This window comes from Chiloscyllium plagiosum, unplaced genomic scaffold, assembly GCF_037043375.1.
Source record: "Chiloscyllium plagiosum isolate Xiang-an unplaced genomic scaffold, Cpla_swu_hap1 HiC_scaffold_27, whole genome shotgun sequence".
Taxonomy (NCBI): domain Eukaryota; kingdom Metazoa; phylum Chordata; class Chondrichthyes; order Orectolobiformes; family Hemiscylliidae; genus Chiloscyllium; species Chiloscyllium plagiosum.
The window spans coordinates 31,115,821-31,132,795 of NW_028270165.1; the positions used below are offsets into that span (position 1 = coordinate 31,115,821).

Below are 16,975 nucleotides of genomic sequence, written 5' to 3' on the forward strand. Positions count from 1 at the left end.
CCAGGACTGAACCATGTTAATTGGTTTGCACTGATGGTAATAATACCTCAAACGTGGCTACAGTTTAGCATTTTAGGTGAAAATCAACTCAGTCAGATTTGTGTTAAATGTTGAGTGAATTGGTCTTTTCAGTCCAGGTGGTTCTGCTGTCACGTGCATTTCGCTAACGTGAATTCACTTTAACGCGATTGCCAAACTGGGGACACTGTTTCGAAAGCGCAAACTGTTAAAAGTGTGTGTTGGTTGTAATGTGATTACATGGCCAAAACTTTAAGTGCTGTTTCTAAAGCGCGATTTTTCTATAACCCAGGGTTGCACAAGAACACCACCATCATGTTATAGAAGAACTACCTGTATATGTAGCAGTAGTTGGCTGTTTGTTTATCTGAGCTCATTGAACATCAGATAGTTTCCACTGGAGAGAAGCAGATCAGCTGCTCTGAATTCATTCGTTCTTTATCCCTGCCGAGATACCGGATGGATAGGATAAATAAACTGGGGATCGGTGAGTCCAGAACTAGAGGGCATAGGTTTAGGGTGAGAGGGGAAAGATATAAAAGAGACCTAAGGGGCAACTTTTTCACACAGAGAGTGGTACGTGTGTGGAATGAGCTGTCAGAGGAAGTGGTGGAGGCTGGTACAATTGCAACATTTAAGAGGCATTTGGACGGGTATATGAATAGGAAGGGTTTGGAGGGATATGGGCCAGGTGTTGGCAGATGGGTCTAGATTGGGTTGGGATATCTGGTCGGCATGGACGGGTTGGACCGAAGGGTCTGTTTCCTTGCTGTACATCTCTATGACTTTATTTGACCAGAAATTCTTTTGAGTTCTCCGGTTCAGCACAAGACTTTAACCTGGAGGGCAAGCAAAATACTTCAGACAATAAAATGAAAGAAATGTTTGTTCAAGAACTACACATCAGTACAGAATTATAAGATAAATTTTGAATTTATACATTTTGACCAAACTAACTACATACTGTATTACAAGAGGTGCACCTCCTTAGAATCCAACATTTCTAACGTACAAATATCGCTAAATATACTTTTTGTCAAAACTTTCCACCTTGCACTCATCACAACAATTCAAGAGGAAAATCAATGTTAATATTGTTTAGCCTGAGAAGACAGTACTGATTTGTGGGCAAGTGAAATCTGGTTGGTACAAGGTGTTTGCCTTGCAGGAAACCTCAAGACCGAAAGTATCAACAAAAATTGTCTTTGGTCAATAATAATCATTCTGTGTAACCAAATGTGTGTTTACAAAAAGGGTACAACCTCAAAAGGCGATTCAGTGGGATCTGAGTGTATAGTCATTAAATGTGGCAGGACAGCTTCAGAAAGTGCTTAAGAAGCTTAACATATCAGACACATTTTTCAATAGAGGTTTTAGATTAGATTAGATTACTTACAGTGTGGAAACAGGCCCTTCGGCCCAACAAGTCCACACCGACCCGCCGAAGCGCAACCCACCCATACCCCTACATTTACCCCTTTAACCTAACACTACGGGCAATTTAGTATGGCCAATTCACCTGACCCGCACATTTTTTGGATTGTGGGAGGAAACCGGAGCACCCGGAGGAAACCCACGCAGACACGGGGAGAATGTGCAAACTCCACACAGTCAGACGCCTGAGTCGGGAATTGAACCCGGGTCTCGGCGCTGTGAGGCAGCAGTGCCAACCACTGTGCCACCGTGCCGCCGAATGGAGGTATGGAGGACAGTCATAGAATCAGTGTCGGTGACAGTACAAAATTACAAAGGGGCATTGATAGATTCGGTGAATGTGCAAAACTGGCAGACGAATTTCATTGTAGGTAGGTGGGAAGTCATCCATTTTGGACAAGGAAAAGGAAGGATCAAGATATTTTGTTGATGGTACAAAGTTAAATGTCCAGAGAAATCTGGAGGTTCAGGTGCTTGCATCTTTAAGATGAGACAAAGGTGCAAATAATGATCAAGATGGCTAAAAGGGCTGGAGTATAATTCTGCAGAGATTGTGCTGCAGCTATACCAAACCCTGGTTATAACCTTGGGGTACTGCGAGCAGAGCTTGACACCACTCCTTAGGCCTTTTGGGGAGCACAGTGTAAATTTACAACAACGATACCTGGACTTCAGATGTTAAAGTATGAGGGCAGATTATACAAATTAGGTCTCTTTTCTCTATAATTTATAAGGTTAAGGGGTGAGTTGTTTGAAGCTTTCAAGATACTACAGTAATAAGAAAAGACAGAGTTGAATTCTACTGGTTCTACAACTAAGAGGCATAATCTAAAATTTGGGCCAGACCAGTCAGGAGAGATGTTAGGAAGCAGTTCTACACAAGGGGTGATAGTGAGTAGGAATTCTCTTCCACAAACACTGGTTGAGACAAGATCAATTGATGATTTTAAACTGGAGATGATACATTTTTGAGAAGCAACAGCATGAATAGAAGAGGGAATATGGGCCAAATGCAGGCAAATGGGATTAGCTTAATTTGTGAAACTTGGTTGGCATTGGATGAGTTGAACCAAAGAGTCTATTTCCATGCTGTATAACTCTGAGGTGTTAAGGAATCTGGTCTGAATGTATTTATTCGGCCCCAGATCAGCCATGAACTAATTGAATGCCGAAACAAGCTTGAGGGCTGAATGGCCTTTCCGGTTTCTGTGTTCCCAAGTGAATGCCCTTAACTCAGGTGTTCAAAATCAGGAATGGTCTGGACAGAATATATGGGAAAAATCGTTACCCGTTGAAAAGGAGGGCACAAATGTAACATGATTACTAAAATAATCAAAGGTTATCTGAAGTGTTTAGGTTCTGGAATGCACTGCCAGAGAGTATGGTTGACGTATTGAAAAGGGAATTAGATGGTTGTTTAAAAAAATAAGAATGTGAAATACTGTGGAAAGGAGATAAGATTGAGTCAGAGTTGTACAGCATGGAAACAAACATTTGGTCTAACTCATCCATGCTGACCAGATATCCCGGATTAATCTTGGTCCATTTGCTAAAATCTGGCCCTCAAAGCCTCTCCTTTTCATATACTCATCCAAGTCCCTTTTAAATGTTATGATTGTATCAGCCTCCACCACTTCCTCTGGCAACTCATTCCATACACGCAGTACTGTCTGCATGAAAAGGTTGCCCCTCGGATCCTTTTTAAATCTTTCCCCTCTCATCTTCAACCTATGCCTTCTAGTTTTGGACTGCCCTACCCTGGGGAAAAAGACCTTGGCTATCCATGCCCTTCATGATTTTATAAACCTCTGTAAGTTCACTCGTCGGCCTCCGACGCTCCAGACTATTCAGCCTCTCCCTGTAGCTCAAACTTTCCAACCCCGGCAACAGTTTGTAAATCTTTTATGCACCCTTTCAAATTTAACAACATTTATCCTAGAGTAGTACACCAAATGGGGCCTAACCAATGGCCTATAGAGCCGCAGGATGACCACCTAACTCCTCTGCTCAATGCACTGACCAAAGGCAGTAAGTAAGATGCTCTTTTGAGAGTCAGCACAATACAATGGGCACTTTCTGAAATGCAATTATTATGTGATACTTAAAATAGGAGGTGCATGCCATATTATCGCACCAGCCTATGGCCCATTTGGATACCATATTTATTTGATGAAATTAATATTTAATCTCCGTCTCCGTGTTCCAGTTTATAAACAAAACCAAACCTGGGTTATATTCTTTCTACTGTACCTGACAGGTAGCCTACCCAGACACCCACGCGGTGCGGAATGTCCCCAAGTCGTCATAATAGGGAAATGCTGCGCATGCGCAAAGCCGCCGGTGGCTGGAGCCTGTCATGGCGACGGAGAGGTGTTTGCTTCTGAGCTGCTGAAATGTCAGGAACCAAGCGGGAAGAAATAGCCAATGGATCGGACGGGTGGATGGAGCCGCGTGGTAAGGACCTTGTATAAGATTTAAACCCCGACAGTGATCCTCCTGTTATCCCGTTTGCGCAAATTACAATGACGTCGCTAGGCTTCCTCCCAGAGGTAGGCCCCTGGTAGCGGACGCCATCTTTGTGGGGGGCGGCGGCGGCGGCACACATAAGTGGGCGCCATCTTTGTAAGGGGCATTGTTTGGAATGGCTGGACTTGGGTTGTGCTCATTCAGAATGCAGACAGCATGTCCCTGAGGCTGCATTGGTCTCACTGAATTGTCATACTGTCCTAAGATTAACATAAATGTTCGGCACATTGTGGGCCAAAGGGCCTGTGCTGTTCTATGTTCTAAAATATACATGAGAGAGTACAGCATGGAAACAGACCCTTCGGTCCAACCCGTCCATGCTGACCAGATATCCCAACCCAATCTAGTCCCATCTGCCAGCACCCGGCCCATATCCCTCCAAACCCTTCCTATTCATATACCCATCCAAATGCCTCTTAAATGTTGCAATTGTACCAGCCTCCACCACTTCCTCTGGCAGCTGCTTCCATACACGTACCACCCTCTGTGTGGAAAAAGTTGCCCAGTCATATGAAGACCCAGTACAGGAATTCACAACTTTGAGCAAGCATCCTCAAATCAAGGGACTGCAGACCGCGATGGTCTGGAAGGAATGGTGGTGGCTAGCAATGTTTCTGCAGAGAGCATGGTCATTCTGGGTCAGGAAGGGGATAGGTTTTGTGAATTTCTGTCTTGGACTGGCAGTAATTGTTTTTTAAAAAAAACTTTTACAGAATGTTACATGAGTAACTGCAGAGTGGAATCTCAAACCAAACATCAGGTCAAAATCTGACTGTCACTGATGTGTCTGGACATTCATCAGAACTGAGTCTCAAAACAGAGATAGACCATTTCGGAGCCGATTTGTATTAGGGTGAGTGTTGGTCACAGAGACGATTTAACTTGTGCCTGTGATGTCTCTTTGTTAAAGCTAATTAGTTCATTACACTCCCTGATCTGTGCTTGAAGCCCATCATTTTGACTTTGGGTGTTTATCTAATTCCCTTCCAATGCCTTTGTCCCAGTTTGACTTTGACTGGAGGTCAAGAAGAAGCTGCTTGGTTCAACCCCGAGGACTTTGGAATCTAGTCAGCCCCAGCTATTTCCAATGTGAAGTTATCAAAGAAAGAAAGATTACAGGGACAATTAAAGAGACACTGTGAAAGGGTGTTGTTTTAACAATGGGAAATTTTTAAACATGTGCTTTAGGTCTGCTTTATATTGACATATTTTAAAGCATTATTCTTGGTATTTGAGAACCACTAGCAAGACCAGACCAACTACTTGAACTTTTGCAGTCTGTGTTCTAAATACACTCCCACAATGCTGTTAGATAAGGAGTTACAGATATTCAGCCAGCGGTGGTGAAAGAACAGGACTAAGGTAAAATCACCAACAGAAAAGTGTATTTATTTAGCACCTCCCACATAATAAAACTGTTCAAGGTCTTTCAGGTTTGGGCCGTCTATTTAGGGAAGGATGGGCTGGGCTTTGGAGGGGATCCTGAGGAGGTTTGCAAGAATGATCCTGGGGTTGAAGAGCTTGTCATGTGAGGAGCAGCTGAGGATTCGGTCTGTACACAGTGGAGTTTGGAAGGATGACGTGGTCATCTCATTAAAACTTACAGAATACGGAGAGGTCTGGACAGAATGATTGTGAAGATGATGTTTCCGCTCATAGGAGAGCCTCAGAGTGAAGGGGATGAGCCTTTAGAACTGACATGAGGAGGACATTTCTCAGCCAGAGGGCTGTGAATCTGTGGAACCCATTGCCACCGAAGGCTGTGGATACCATGTCATTGAGTGTCTTTAAGTCAGAGATACGTAGGTTCTATATTAGCCAGGAGACCAAGGGTTACAGGGAGAAGGCAGGAGAATGGGTTTGAGAAACGTAGCCATGGCAGAGCAGACTTGATAGGCCAAATGGTCTATTTCTGTGCCCGATGATGGTTCCTGATGAAGGGCTTTTGCCCGAAACATCGATTTTCCTGCTCCTCGGATGCTGCCTGGCCTGCTGTGCTTTTCCAGCAGCACTCCAATCTCCAGCATGGGCAGTACACACTTCTGCCTATTTCTGTTCCCGTATCTTATGATCTTCACCAAGACATAATCAGCAACATTTGTATCTATGAGGAGATATTAGGCCTGGTGACCAATAGCATAGTGAATGCTTTCAGGGTTTTATTACAGGGAGAATGTGAGTGATGGTCAGAGAGAGGAAATTCTGAGTCCAGTTAGGAATTGTTAAAGAGGCCGGAATGAAGACTGGCGCAGAAATCTTGGGAGGGTTGTACAGCTGGAAGAGCTTACAGAGAAAGGCATGACCATAACCACAACGGGAAAGACGGACGAGAATTTGAAAACCTCTGCTTCTTAACTTGGGAGCCTAGGTTACTGAGCACAGAGGGTGATGGGTGAAGAAAACTCGATGTTAGTATCACACAGGCAGTTTTGGGTGACCTCGAGACTAAGAGGAGGTGAGTTTGCCAGCCTCATGCGAATGACTCGATTCATTCAGCTCAACTTTACATCCTGCCTTTGTGTTTTTGCGGGTGCTCTCAAACTTGATTTGTTGCGTGTTGAATCGATTTCACAGGGTTTCAGCAGGAGAGGGTGTGCAGCTGAGAAACTCAATCCAGACGTCAGCCGGTTTATTGCAACCTGAGGGTCGTTGGGTTTTGAACATGGAAGGAAACGGCACCGCTCACACGGGAGAGAAGCCGTACACGTGTTCGGAGTGCGGTCGAGGCTTCAGCCAGTCATCCGACCTGTTAAGGCACAAGCGCTGTCACACTGGGGAGAAACCGTACACGTGTCCCGAGTGTGGGCGAGCCTTCAGCCAGTCATCCGGCCTGTCAGAACATCAGTGTAGTCACACCGGGCAGAAACCGTGGAAATGCGGGGACTGTGGGAAGGGATTCATTTCCCCGTCAAAGCTGGAGACTCATCGGCGCAGTCACACCGGGGAGAGGCCGTTCACCTGCTCCACGTGCGGGAAGGGATTCACTGCCTCTTCCCAACTCCGGAGGCACCAGCGAGTTCACACCGGGGAGTGGCTGGTTACCTGCTCTGACTGTGGAAAGGGGTTCACTCAGTCAACCCACCTCCTCGAGCACCAGCGGGTCCACACCGGGGAGAAGCCATTCACCTGCTCCGAGTGTGGCAAGGGCTTCACTCAGTCATCCCACCTGCTCAAACACCAGAGAGTTCACACCGGGGAGAGGCCATTCACCTGCTGCGTGTGCGGGAAGGGATTCACTCAGTCCTCCAACCTGCTGTTACACCAGCGAGTGCACACCGGGGAGAGACCCTTCACCTGCTCTGAATGTGGGAAGGGTTTCACGGTGTCGTCCGACCTGCTGAGACACCAGCGGGTTCACACCGATGAGAGACCTTTCAAATGCTCAGACTGCGGGAAGTGCTTCAAAAGCTCCGGGGACCTGATGTCTCATCAACGGGTTCACACCGACGAGAGACCGTTCATTTGCTCTCACTGTGGGGCTGGCTTCAGGCGATCCTCGCAACTTACTGTGCACCAGCGCGTCCACACTGGGGAGAGACCGTTCGCCTGCCCCGAGTGTGGGAAGGGATTCCCTCAGTTATCCCACTTGCTGAAACATCAGCGAATTCACACTGGAGAGAGACCGTTCACCTGCAGCAAGTGTGAGAGAGGATTCACTCAGTTATCGCACCTGCTGAGACACCAGCGCGTTCACCAGTAACTGCTGTAGCGAGAATTCAGATAGTGGGATGCTTTATAATTAGTAAGGAACAGATATGAGATGCCAGATAAGAAGGTGTCAGTTAGCTTGGCTGGGCGTAAAGTTAATAGATTAAATTAGACTCCCTACAGTGTGGAAACAGGCCCCTCGGCCCAACCAGTCCACACCAACCCTGCGAAGAGTAACCCACCCAGACCCATTTCCCTCTGACTAATGCGCCTAACACTACGGGCAATTTAGCATGACCAGTTCACCTGACCTGCACACCTTTGGACTGTGGGAGGAAACCGGGGCACCCGGAGGAAACCCACGCAGATACAGGGAGAACGTGCAAACTCCACACAGTGGGTCACCCGAGGCTGGAATCGAACCTGGGACCCTGGCGTTGTGAGGCAGCAGTGCTAACCACTGTGCTGCTCCGTACCAGGACTGCATGAAATCCATCTACAAATACTGAGGGAGGTGAGAGTGCAGAAAATGCAGATTTTTCAGATCCCTTACACTTAGCAGTGGTGCCAGAAGATTGGAGTATTGCAAATGTTACATCCTTGGTCAATTATTTTAGCTTCAATGGTTGTGAAAATTAGAAACAAGAAATTGGATAAAATTAAAAATTATATAGACAAATGCTAGTAATTAAGAAAAATTACTGAAGGTAAAAATATATTTGATTAAAATACTCGTTCTTTTGAAGAGGCAATCAACTTATGTTTTGTAAAGAAACAGAGAGGGTTGATGGTGGCAAAGCTGATGGTATTGTGTCCATGACTTTCCAAAGACATTTGATACACTGCCACACAAAACAGCCAGAGAGTCAGAGCTGTCTGTATCTAGTACTGTCTCTGTCATCTTTAATAATCCTTGCAAACACGCACCCTAGCTCTACCTTCCCTTTCCTCTCCAAAGTCTTTGTACTTGGGCGTTCCCTAAGGATCTATCTCCATGCTGCCATTAGGTGACATCAGCCAAGAGCCCAGTGTTAGTTTTCACATGTACACTGACAATATCCAGCTCTATCTCCCCACCATTCCTCCACTGTTACTAAAGTGATCAAACTGCTTATCTGACACTGCTACTGGATTCGTAGAATTATCCTACAATTAAAACGTGGAAGACCAAAGCTGTTAACCTTCAATGTGTAAAAACAATCAATCCCTCTCCCTGAAGCTGAATGTCTCTGTTCACCATGTGTATGTCTTCTTCGGTGAGTTCTGACAGCTTAACCACCCCCCCCCCCCTTGCAAAAACCAGACGTTTTAATTTGCAGAACTTCATCAGTCTCCAATCCCCACCCCAGCTCACCTGGGGCTGAATCTGTCAACCGTGTCCATGTCACTTTTAATATTCTTGAATCCGATACGTTCCTGGCCAATCTTTTGCATTTACCCCACTCCCACCTGGAAACGTAACATGAACCAAACATTGCTGCTTTTGTGCTTGCTCAGACCTAAGTGCCATTCTTCCATTGTAATATTTTCGCTGACCTTCTGTCTCTTAATAAAACAAGGTCATGATTTAAATGATGGTATTATAGAAGCAAGAGGAGCAGGATAAACTGAACAATACAATTTTAATTGTACCTGGGAGTGTATGGACATAAATCTTTTGAATGTGACTAGAAGGCATTTGGTATGCTTTCCTTTATTGGTCAGAGTATTGAGTACAGGAGGTGGGAGGTCCTGTTGCGGCTGTACAGGACATTGGTTAGGCCACTGTTGGAATATTGCGTGCAGTTCTGGTCTCCTTCCCATCGGAAGGATGTTGTGAAACTTGAAAGGGTTCGGAAAAGATTTACAAGGATGTTGCCAGGGTTGGAGGGTTTGAGCTATAGAGAGAGGCTGAACAGGCTGGGGCTGTTTTCCCTGGAGGCTGAGTGGTAACCTTTAGAGGTTTATAAAATTGAGGGACATGGATAGGATAAATAGACAAAGTCTTTTCACTGGGGTGGGGGAGTCCAGAACTAGAGGGCATAGTTTTAGGGTAAGAGGGGAAAGATATAAAAGAGACCTAAGGGGCGATTTTTTTCACGCAGAGGGTGGTACGTGTATGGAATGAGCTGCCAGAGGAAGTGGTGGAGGGATATGGGCCGGGTGCCGGCAGGTGGGACTAGATCAGAGGGTTAGATAGGGTGGACAGGGAGAGCCTTTTTCCAAGTATGGTGACAGCGAGCACGAGGGGACATAACTTTAAATTGAGGGATGATAGATATAGGACAGATGTCAGAGGTAGTTTCTTTATTCAAGAGTAGGAAGGGTAGGGAATGCTTTGCCTGCAACGGTAGTAGATTCCCCAACTTTAAGTACATTTAAGTCGTCATTGGACAAGCATATGGACGTACATGGAATAGTGTAGGTTAGATGGGCTTCAGATTGGTATGACAGGTTGGCACAACATCGAGGGCCGAAGGGCCTGTACTGCGCGGTAATGTTCTAATGCCATCCTCTTGAAGGGTTCTGCCTCTCCCCGCTGTCTCCAAAAGGTGGAAGAGGCTGATGGAGATTCTTCTGTGACGAGTGTTGAGACAAGCTGATCAGCTGTTTCCCCTCTTCCACGAGCAAACTCTCTCCAATGTTCACGTAAGATCCTGAACTGACTTCTTCCTTCAGTCTCTTTCCCATCTCCTGTAATGTCCTCCCAGTTGTTCACCTTGTCCACAAAATCCGTGCTGCAGCTCTATCGAGTCTATTCTCGGGTGGCTGTGTGGTTAGCACTGCTGCTGCACAGCGCCAGGGACCTGGGTTCAATCCCAGCCTCAGGGCAGCTGTCTGTGTGGAGTTTGCACATCCTCCCCACAGTGTACGCATGGGTTTCCTCTGAGTACTCTGGTTTCCCCCCACAAACCAAAGATGTGCAGGTTAGAGTGAATTGGCAATGCTAAATTGCCCCAGGGATGTGTAGGTTAGATGGTATTAGTCAGGGACAAATATAGGGTAGGGGAATGGGTTACCCTCTGGAGGGTCGGTGTGGACTTGTTGGGCCGAAAGGTCTGTTTCCACTCTGCAGGGATTCTAATTCTAACTATCACATAAGATCCCCCACATTCACCAATTGTATTCATGACTTAGCTTCCAGTCCATATCCTTTTCAAATCTGTCATCCTTAATCCCTTAAAAAACCGAAAGAACTGCAGTTGATGTAAATCAGGAACAAAAGCAGAAGTTGCAGTGTACTTTTCACTGTGCTCTCGGACCAAGTATTTGAGCAGACAGAACAATAAAGCTGAAATCTAAAATCTAATTTCCATTGTCGCCTAGCAGGGTGGGGCTTTTCTCATGGAATCTCACCAGTGTGGAAACAGGCCCTTCGGCCCAACAAATCCACACCAACCCCTCAGCAGGTCTGGCAGCATCCGTGAAGAGAAATCAAGAGTTATCCTTCCTCAGAACTGAGCTTTTCCAGCAATTTCCATTTTTTGGTATCCAAAATCCCTCCTTGTCGCTGAGGGAAATGGTCATTTCTTAATCTTTTCGACTGGACTGTGGGATTTGTCGAGGATGGCCATGTCTCTTCCGATGCCTCTTGGTAGCATCGCTGCTTCGTCGGTACCAGAGTGGGACACCGCAGCACCAGGCCGCGGCAGCAGAGAGTGCCCAGCCTGAGGGTCGATGGCAGGAGGGACAAGACAAAGCTGCAGCTGCTTGAATCCAAAGTACTCGAGCAGAGCACAGCAAGCCAGGCAGCATCAGGAGGTGGGGATGTTGCCAGTATAGAGTCATAGAGATGTACAGCATGGAAACAGACCCTTCGGTCCAACCTGTCCATGCCTCTAGTTCTGGCCTCCCTGGCCCCAGGGAAAAGACTTTGCCTATTTACCCTCTCCTTGCCCCTCATAATTTTGTAAACCTTCATAAGGTCACCTCTCAGCCTCCGACGCTCCAGGGAAAACAGCCCCAGTGTATTCAGCCTCTCCCTCTTGTAAGTCTTCTTCAGGAATGGAGGCGGGGGTAAGGGGGGGGTGGTGTTGCAGATAGAGGGGTGGGGGTTAGGGTTGTGGGAGGGGTGAGCGGTGGCGAGCTGGTGATAGGTGGGTACAGACAGTAAGGCAGCAGCCAGTCGTGAAAGATGGTGGCAGCGGTGGCAAAGCCTGACTTGACCAATGGAGGCGGTCCTTGGTGAAGGCGGCCGGCAAGCACAGGTGGGTCTTAGCCCAACGCGGCTGATAGTTTGCCCAACGCAGAGGAGAGCGAGCCCTCTTAGGGAAAGCCCGGCTCTAATGTCTGCAGGCCCGTGGCTAAGGAAGGGGCTGGAAGGTTTGACTTTATAAACTTTGCTTCTGTATGATTTGGAGGAGCAGATATTGGACTGGGGTGGACAAAGTTAAAAATCACACAACATTAGGTTATAGTCCAACAGGAGCAGCACTCCGAAAGCTAGTGCTTCCAATTAAACCTGTTGGACTATAGCCTAGTGTTAGGTAAAAACAATGACTGCAGATGCTGAAAACCAGATTCTGGATTAGTGGTGCTGGAAAAGCACAGCAGTTCGGGCAGCATCCGAGGAGCAGGAAAATCGACATTTCGGGCAAAAACCCTTCATCAGGGCACCACCACCTCCATTCCTGAAGAAGACTTACAATAGGGAGAGGCTGAACAGGCTGGGGCTGTTTTCCCTAGAGCAGCGGAGGCTGAGGGGTGACGTTATAGAGTTTTACAAAATTATGAGGGACATGGATAGGGTAAATAGGCAAAGTCTTTTTCCCTGGGGTCGGGGAGTCCAGAACTGGAGGGCATAAGTTTAGAGCGAGAACGGAAATATATAAAAAAAGAGACCTAAGGGCTTTTGCCCGAAACGTCGATTTTCCTGCTCCTTGGATGCTGCCTGAACTGCTGTGCTTTTCCAGCACCACTAATCCAGAATATAGCCTAGTGTGTGATTTTTAACTGTTTCTCTACATTGTGACTAAGATTTTGTACCTGGGTACTTTGTCCTCAAGATGGCGCCATTGTACACTTTCCACTGTACATCTCGAACCGAGTACTTGAGCAGACAGACCTATAAAACATAAATCTAAAATCTAATTTCCATTGTCGCCTAGCAGGGTGGGGTATTCTCATAGATTCCCTCCAGTGTGGAAACAGGCCCTTCAGCCCTACAAATCCACACCGACCTCTCCGAAGAGTATCCCACCCAAACCCATTTCCCATTACTCTGTACTTACCCTTGACTAAGAAGGTAAATTGGTTTGAATGAAACTTACAGAACGCTGAGAGGCCTTGATAAAGTAGATGTGGAGAAGATGTTTCCACTACGGTGGCTCGGTGGTTAGCACTGCTGCCTCACAGCACCAGGGACCCGGGTTCCATTCCAGCCTCGGGGCAACTGTCTGTGTGGAGTTGCACATTCTCCCCGTGTCTGCTTGGGTTTCCTCCGGGTGCTCCGGTTTCCTCTCTCAGTCCAAAGATGTGCAGCTCAGGTGAATTGGCCATGCTAAATTGCCCATAGTGTTAGGTGCATTAGTCAGAGGGAAATGGGTCTGGGTGGTTTACTCTTCGGAGGATTAGTGTGGACTTGTTGGGCCAAAGGGCCTGTTTCCACACTGTAGGAGAATCTAATAAATAGATTATGGTGGGATCGTAGTAATATCTCTGGACTCGTAATGATTTTGATTATGAGCATAAGAGGTATAGTTAGTATGTTTGTCATCAGACTGGAAAAGGACTGAGACACAGACACACCTGAGTGAGAGAGTTCCAGTTAACTGAATGTGGAAAGAGCTTTAACCAGTTACAAGGACAGAATGATTGTTCAATTGAACTGCATGTGCATAGAGCTTTAGAAAGTTACATAGAGGCAGCAATTGTACATAAGCTGTCTGTGTGGACGAGGATTCAGCTGATCAACCTGGAGGCCTCTGTATCGTGGTGAAACCGTGGGGACTGTGGGAAGGGACTTAATTACCTATTTACTCTCACTACAAGACTAGGCTGAAGTGATCACCTCCCCTCACTCCACTTCAGTAAATCCATTCGGGGAGAAACTATTCACCTGCTCCAAGTGTTGGAAGAGATTAACTCAGTCTTCTGCACTGCTGAAGTACTAACAAGTTCATCAATGACTACAGGAGTTAGATTTTGATGTTACTGTCGATGTTTCATGTTTACACTGGAAGCTGGGTGAATCCTGCGATACATTAAGGAAGTGGTAATGGACACACACTTTAAGTTCCTAGAAATAAAGCACAACCTCTTGCAACTCGGTTTAGTGTCAGGAAGAACAACAGTGAACGCTGCAAATATGCTGTCAAATCAGAGATAGGGGCCAATCTGGGATCTGTTCCTGAAATAAAGTATAGTAATGCAGCAGATTTAGACTTTCTACTGCAAAAACGGTGGTAGTCATTTTTTTTTAGATTAGATTCCCTACAGTGTGGAAACAGGCCCTTTGGCCCCACAAGGCCACACTGAGTAACCCATCCCCCTCTGACTAATGTACCTAACACTACGGGCAATTTAGCATGGCCAATTCACCCTGATCTGCACATCTTTGGACTGTGGAAGGAAACCGGAGCACCCGGAGGAAACCCATGCAGACTCGGGGGAGAATGTGCAAACTCCACACAGAGTCACCCAAGGCTGGAATCGAACCTGGGACCTGCTAGCCACTGAGACACCATGCCACCTTTTATGGTCTGAGAATTTCAAATGTTTTTGTTTGACAGTCCTGGAAAAACTTGTAAGTGTTGGCAATAACAAGTTGCATTTATATGCAACCTTTAACATATTATGAAGATTAGATTAGATTCCCAACAGTGTGGAAACAGGCCCTTCAGCCAACAAGTCCACACTGACCCTCCGAAGAGTAATCCACCCGGACACATTCCCCTACATTTACCCCTTCACCTAACACTACGGGCAATTTAGCATAGCCAGTTCACCTGGCCTTCACATCTTTGGACTGTGGGAGGAAACCGGAGCACCCGGATAAAATCCGCGTAGACACGGGGAGAATGTGCAAACTCCACACAGACAGTCGCCTGAAGTGGGACTTGAATCTGGGTTCCTGGCGCTGTGAGGCAGCAGTGCTAACCACTGAGCCATTGGTATGTTATCCAAATAATCAATATTTTAAAAATTATTTATTAAATATGAAATATGAAAATTAATATAAACAGGCTACTTAAATGGAATCTAGGCAAAAGTAACGACTGCGGGTGCTGGAGAGTAAGTAGGTAATTAAATCCCTTCCCACAGTCCCCACGCTTTCACCACGATACAGAGGCCTCCAGGTTGATCAGCTGAATCCTCATCCACACAGACAGCTTATGTACAATTGCTGCCCTCTATGTAACTTTCTAAAGCTCTATGCACATGCAGTTCAATTGAACAATCATTCTGTCCTTGTAACTGGTTAAAGCTCTTTCCATGTTCAGTTAACTGGAACTCTCTCACTCAGGTGTGTCTGTGTCTCAGTCCTTTTCCAGTCTGATGACAAACATACTAACTATATCTCTCATGCTCACATCAAAATCATTTATACGAACAAAGAACCCGAAGGAAACCCACACAGACACGGGGAGAATGTTCAAACTCCCCACAGACAGTCACCTGAGGTGGGATTTGAACTCAGGTCCCTAGCACTGAGGCAGCAGTGCTAGCCACTAAGCCACCGTGCCACCCTTGGAGCAATACAGACCAAATGCCAGCAATTGGAACTAGCTGCGTTGGCACCATGGTCAGTTTGGGCTGAAGGGCCTGTTTCCATGCTGTGTTATTCCATGACTCTGTTTTGCTATTCCAAATGCCATCTTAGATACAAAATTTGAAAAATAAAGAGGTAAGTTAGAATGTTGATCGCTGCAGTTCTTAGTATAAAGTAAAAAAAATAGAGGAACAAAGTTAAAAGTTTAATCATTTCTGTTCTTTCTTAAGCCATGGGCCCACACACTCACTGTGCACTGACTGCCCTCTCTCCTGCGCTTGCTAAACTTTTATCGCGTTGGGCAGCATCCTGCCAAGCTCACCACAGAACACAAACCACTAACACACTTTGTTGCCCCTGCTCGTCCAATGCACGAGCTCTCTTCAGAAGGTGAGGAACAAACCCTAAGGAAACCTTGCACTGCCTCTCCAGCATCCTCCTCTCCCCACCCCCAACTCCCGCTTCTGTTTCTCCTTCAGGCTGCTCTTCTTGCTCAGGTTGCACTCGCTCTGGGGTGGTCTGCAGCAGAATCGCGACTCCCAGTTGGTTGTGTGCCCGCGGCTCCTCTTCTCCTGGGACTTTGGAGCGTTTGGATGGCCTTTTCTTGTCCTGAGTGTGAGCAGGTCCGCCGCTAACCTTGTTTGCTGCTCTTGGTGCACTTCGAGTGCAATGAGTTACGGTTCTGAGACCAGCCTGTCCGGCTCAGTCAGGGGGCTACGAGGGGATGCTTGGATCAAAAATCCCAGGGACATTGCAAAACTCAAACGCGGCGTTAGATCAAAATCTGACAGAATCACCCCATCCACGCGAATCCGAATGAATGTAGAAGGAAAAATATTTCTCCATTTTTATTTCCAAGCCATCAAAAGATGATGATAGCAAAATTGGAGGTGTAGTGGACAGCAAAGAAGGTTACAACGGGATGTTGATCAGATGGGCCAATGGACGGAGACGTGGCAGGTGGAGTTTAATTTAGATAAATGTGAGCTGCTGCATTTTGGGAAAGCAAATCTTAGCAGGACTTACACACTGAATGGTAAGGTCCTAGGGAGTGTTGCTGAACAAAGAGACCTTGGAGTACAGATTCATAGCATCTTGAAAGTAGAATCGCAGGTAGGTAGGCATTTGAAGGCGGCGTTTGGTATGCTGTCCTTTATTGATCAGAGTTGAGAAGTCATGTTGCGGCTGTACAGGATATTGATTAGGCCACTTTTGGAATATTGCGTGCAATTCTGGTCTCCTTCCCATTGGAAGAATGTTGTGAAACTTGAAAGGGTTCAGAAAATATTTACAAGGATATCAGGGCTGATGAAGGGCTTTTGCCCAAAACATTGATTTTTCCCGCTCCTCGTCTGCTGCCTGACCTGCTGTACTTTTCCAGCACCACTCTAATCTCCAGCATCTGCAGTACCCACTTCTGCCTTACAAGGATGTTGCCAGGGTTGGAGGATTTGAGCTATAGGGAGAGGTTGAAATAGGCTGGGACAGTTTTCCCTGAAGCGTCGGAGGCTTAGGGGTGACGTTATAGAGGTTTATAACATCATGAGGGGCATGGATAGGATAAATAGACAAAGTCTCTCCCTTGGGGTGGGGGAGTCCAGAACTAGAGGTTTAGGGTGAGGGGGTAGGATATAAAAGCACCTAAGGGGCAACATTTTC

General features: G+C 46.4%; 2 protein-coding genes across 4 annotated transcripts in view; one reads left to right on the forward strand and one right to left on the reverse strand.

Annotated features, from left to right (window-relative positions):
* Positions 1-16,975, reverse strand: part of LOC122543504 (uncharacterized) — a 93,530-nt gene that overhangs the window by 49,814 nt on the left and 26,741 nt on the right. Inside the window, exon 2 of one of the 3 annotated variants that reach the window (XM_087974274.1) lies at positions 9,100-9,103. The exons of the other annotated variants lie outside the window; for them this stretch is intronic. Within the exon in view, the coding sequence (XP_087830400.1) occupies positions 9,100-9,103 (4 nt within the window). The remainder of the gene's footprint in view (positions 1-9,099; positions 9,104-16,975) is intronic. 3 annotated transcript variants of the gene reach the window in all.
* Positions 3,770-9,293, forward strand: LOC122543634 (uncharacterized). The gene is made up of 3 exons (XM_087974294.1): positions 3,770-3,906; positions 4,692-4,831; positions 6,553-9,293. Exon 3 carries the CDS (start codon positions 6,641-6,643, stop codon positions 7,676-7,678), a length of 1,038 nt encoding a protein of 345 aa, XP_087830420.1. The 5' UTR covers positions 3,770-3,906; positions 4,692-4,831; positions 6,553-6,640; the 3' UTR covers positions 7,679-9,293.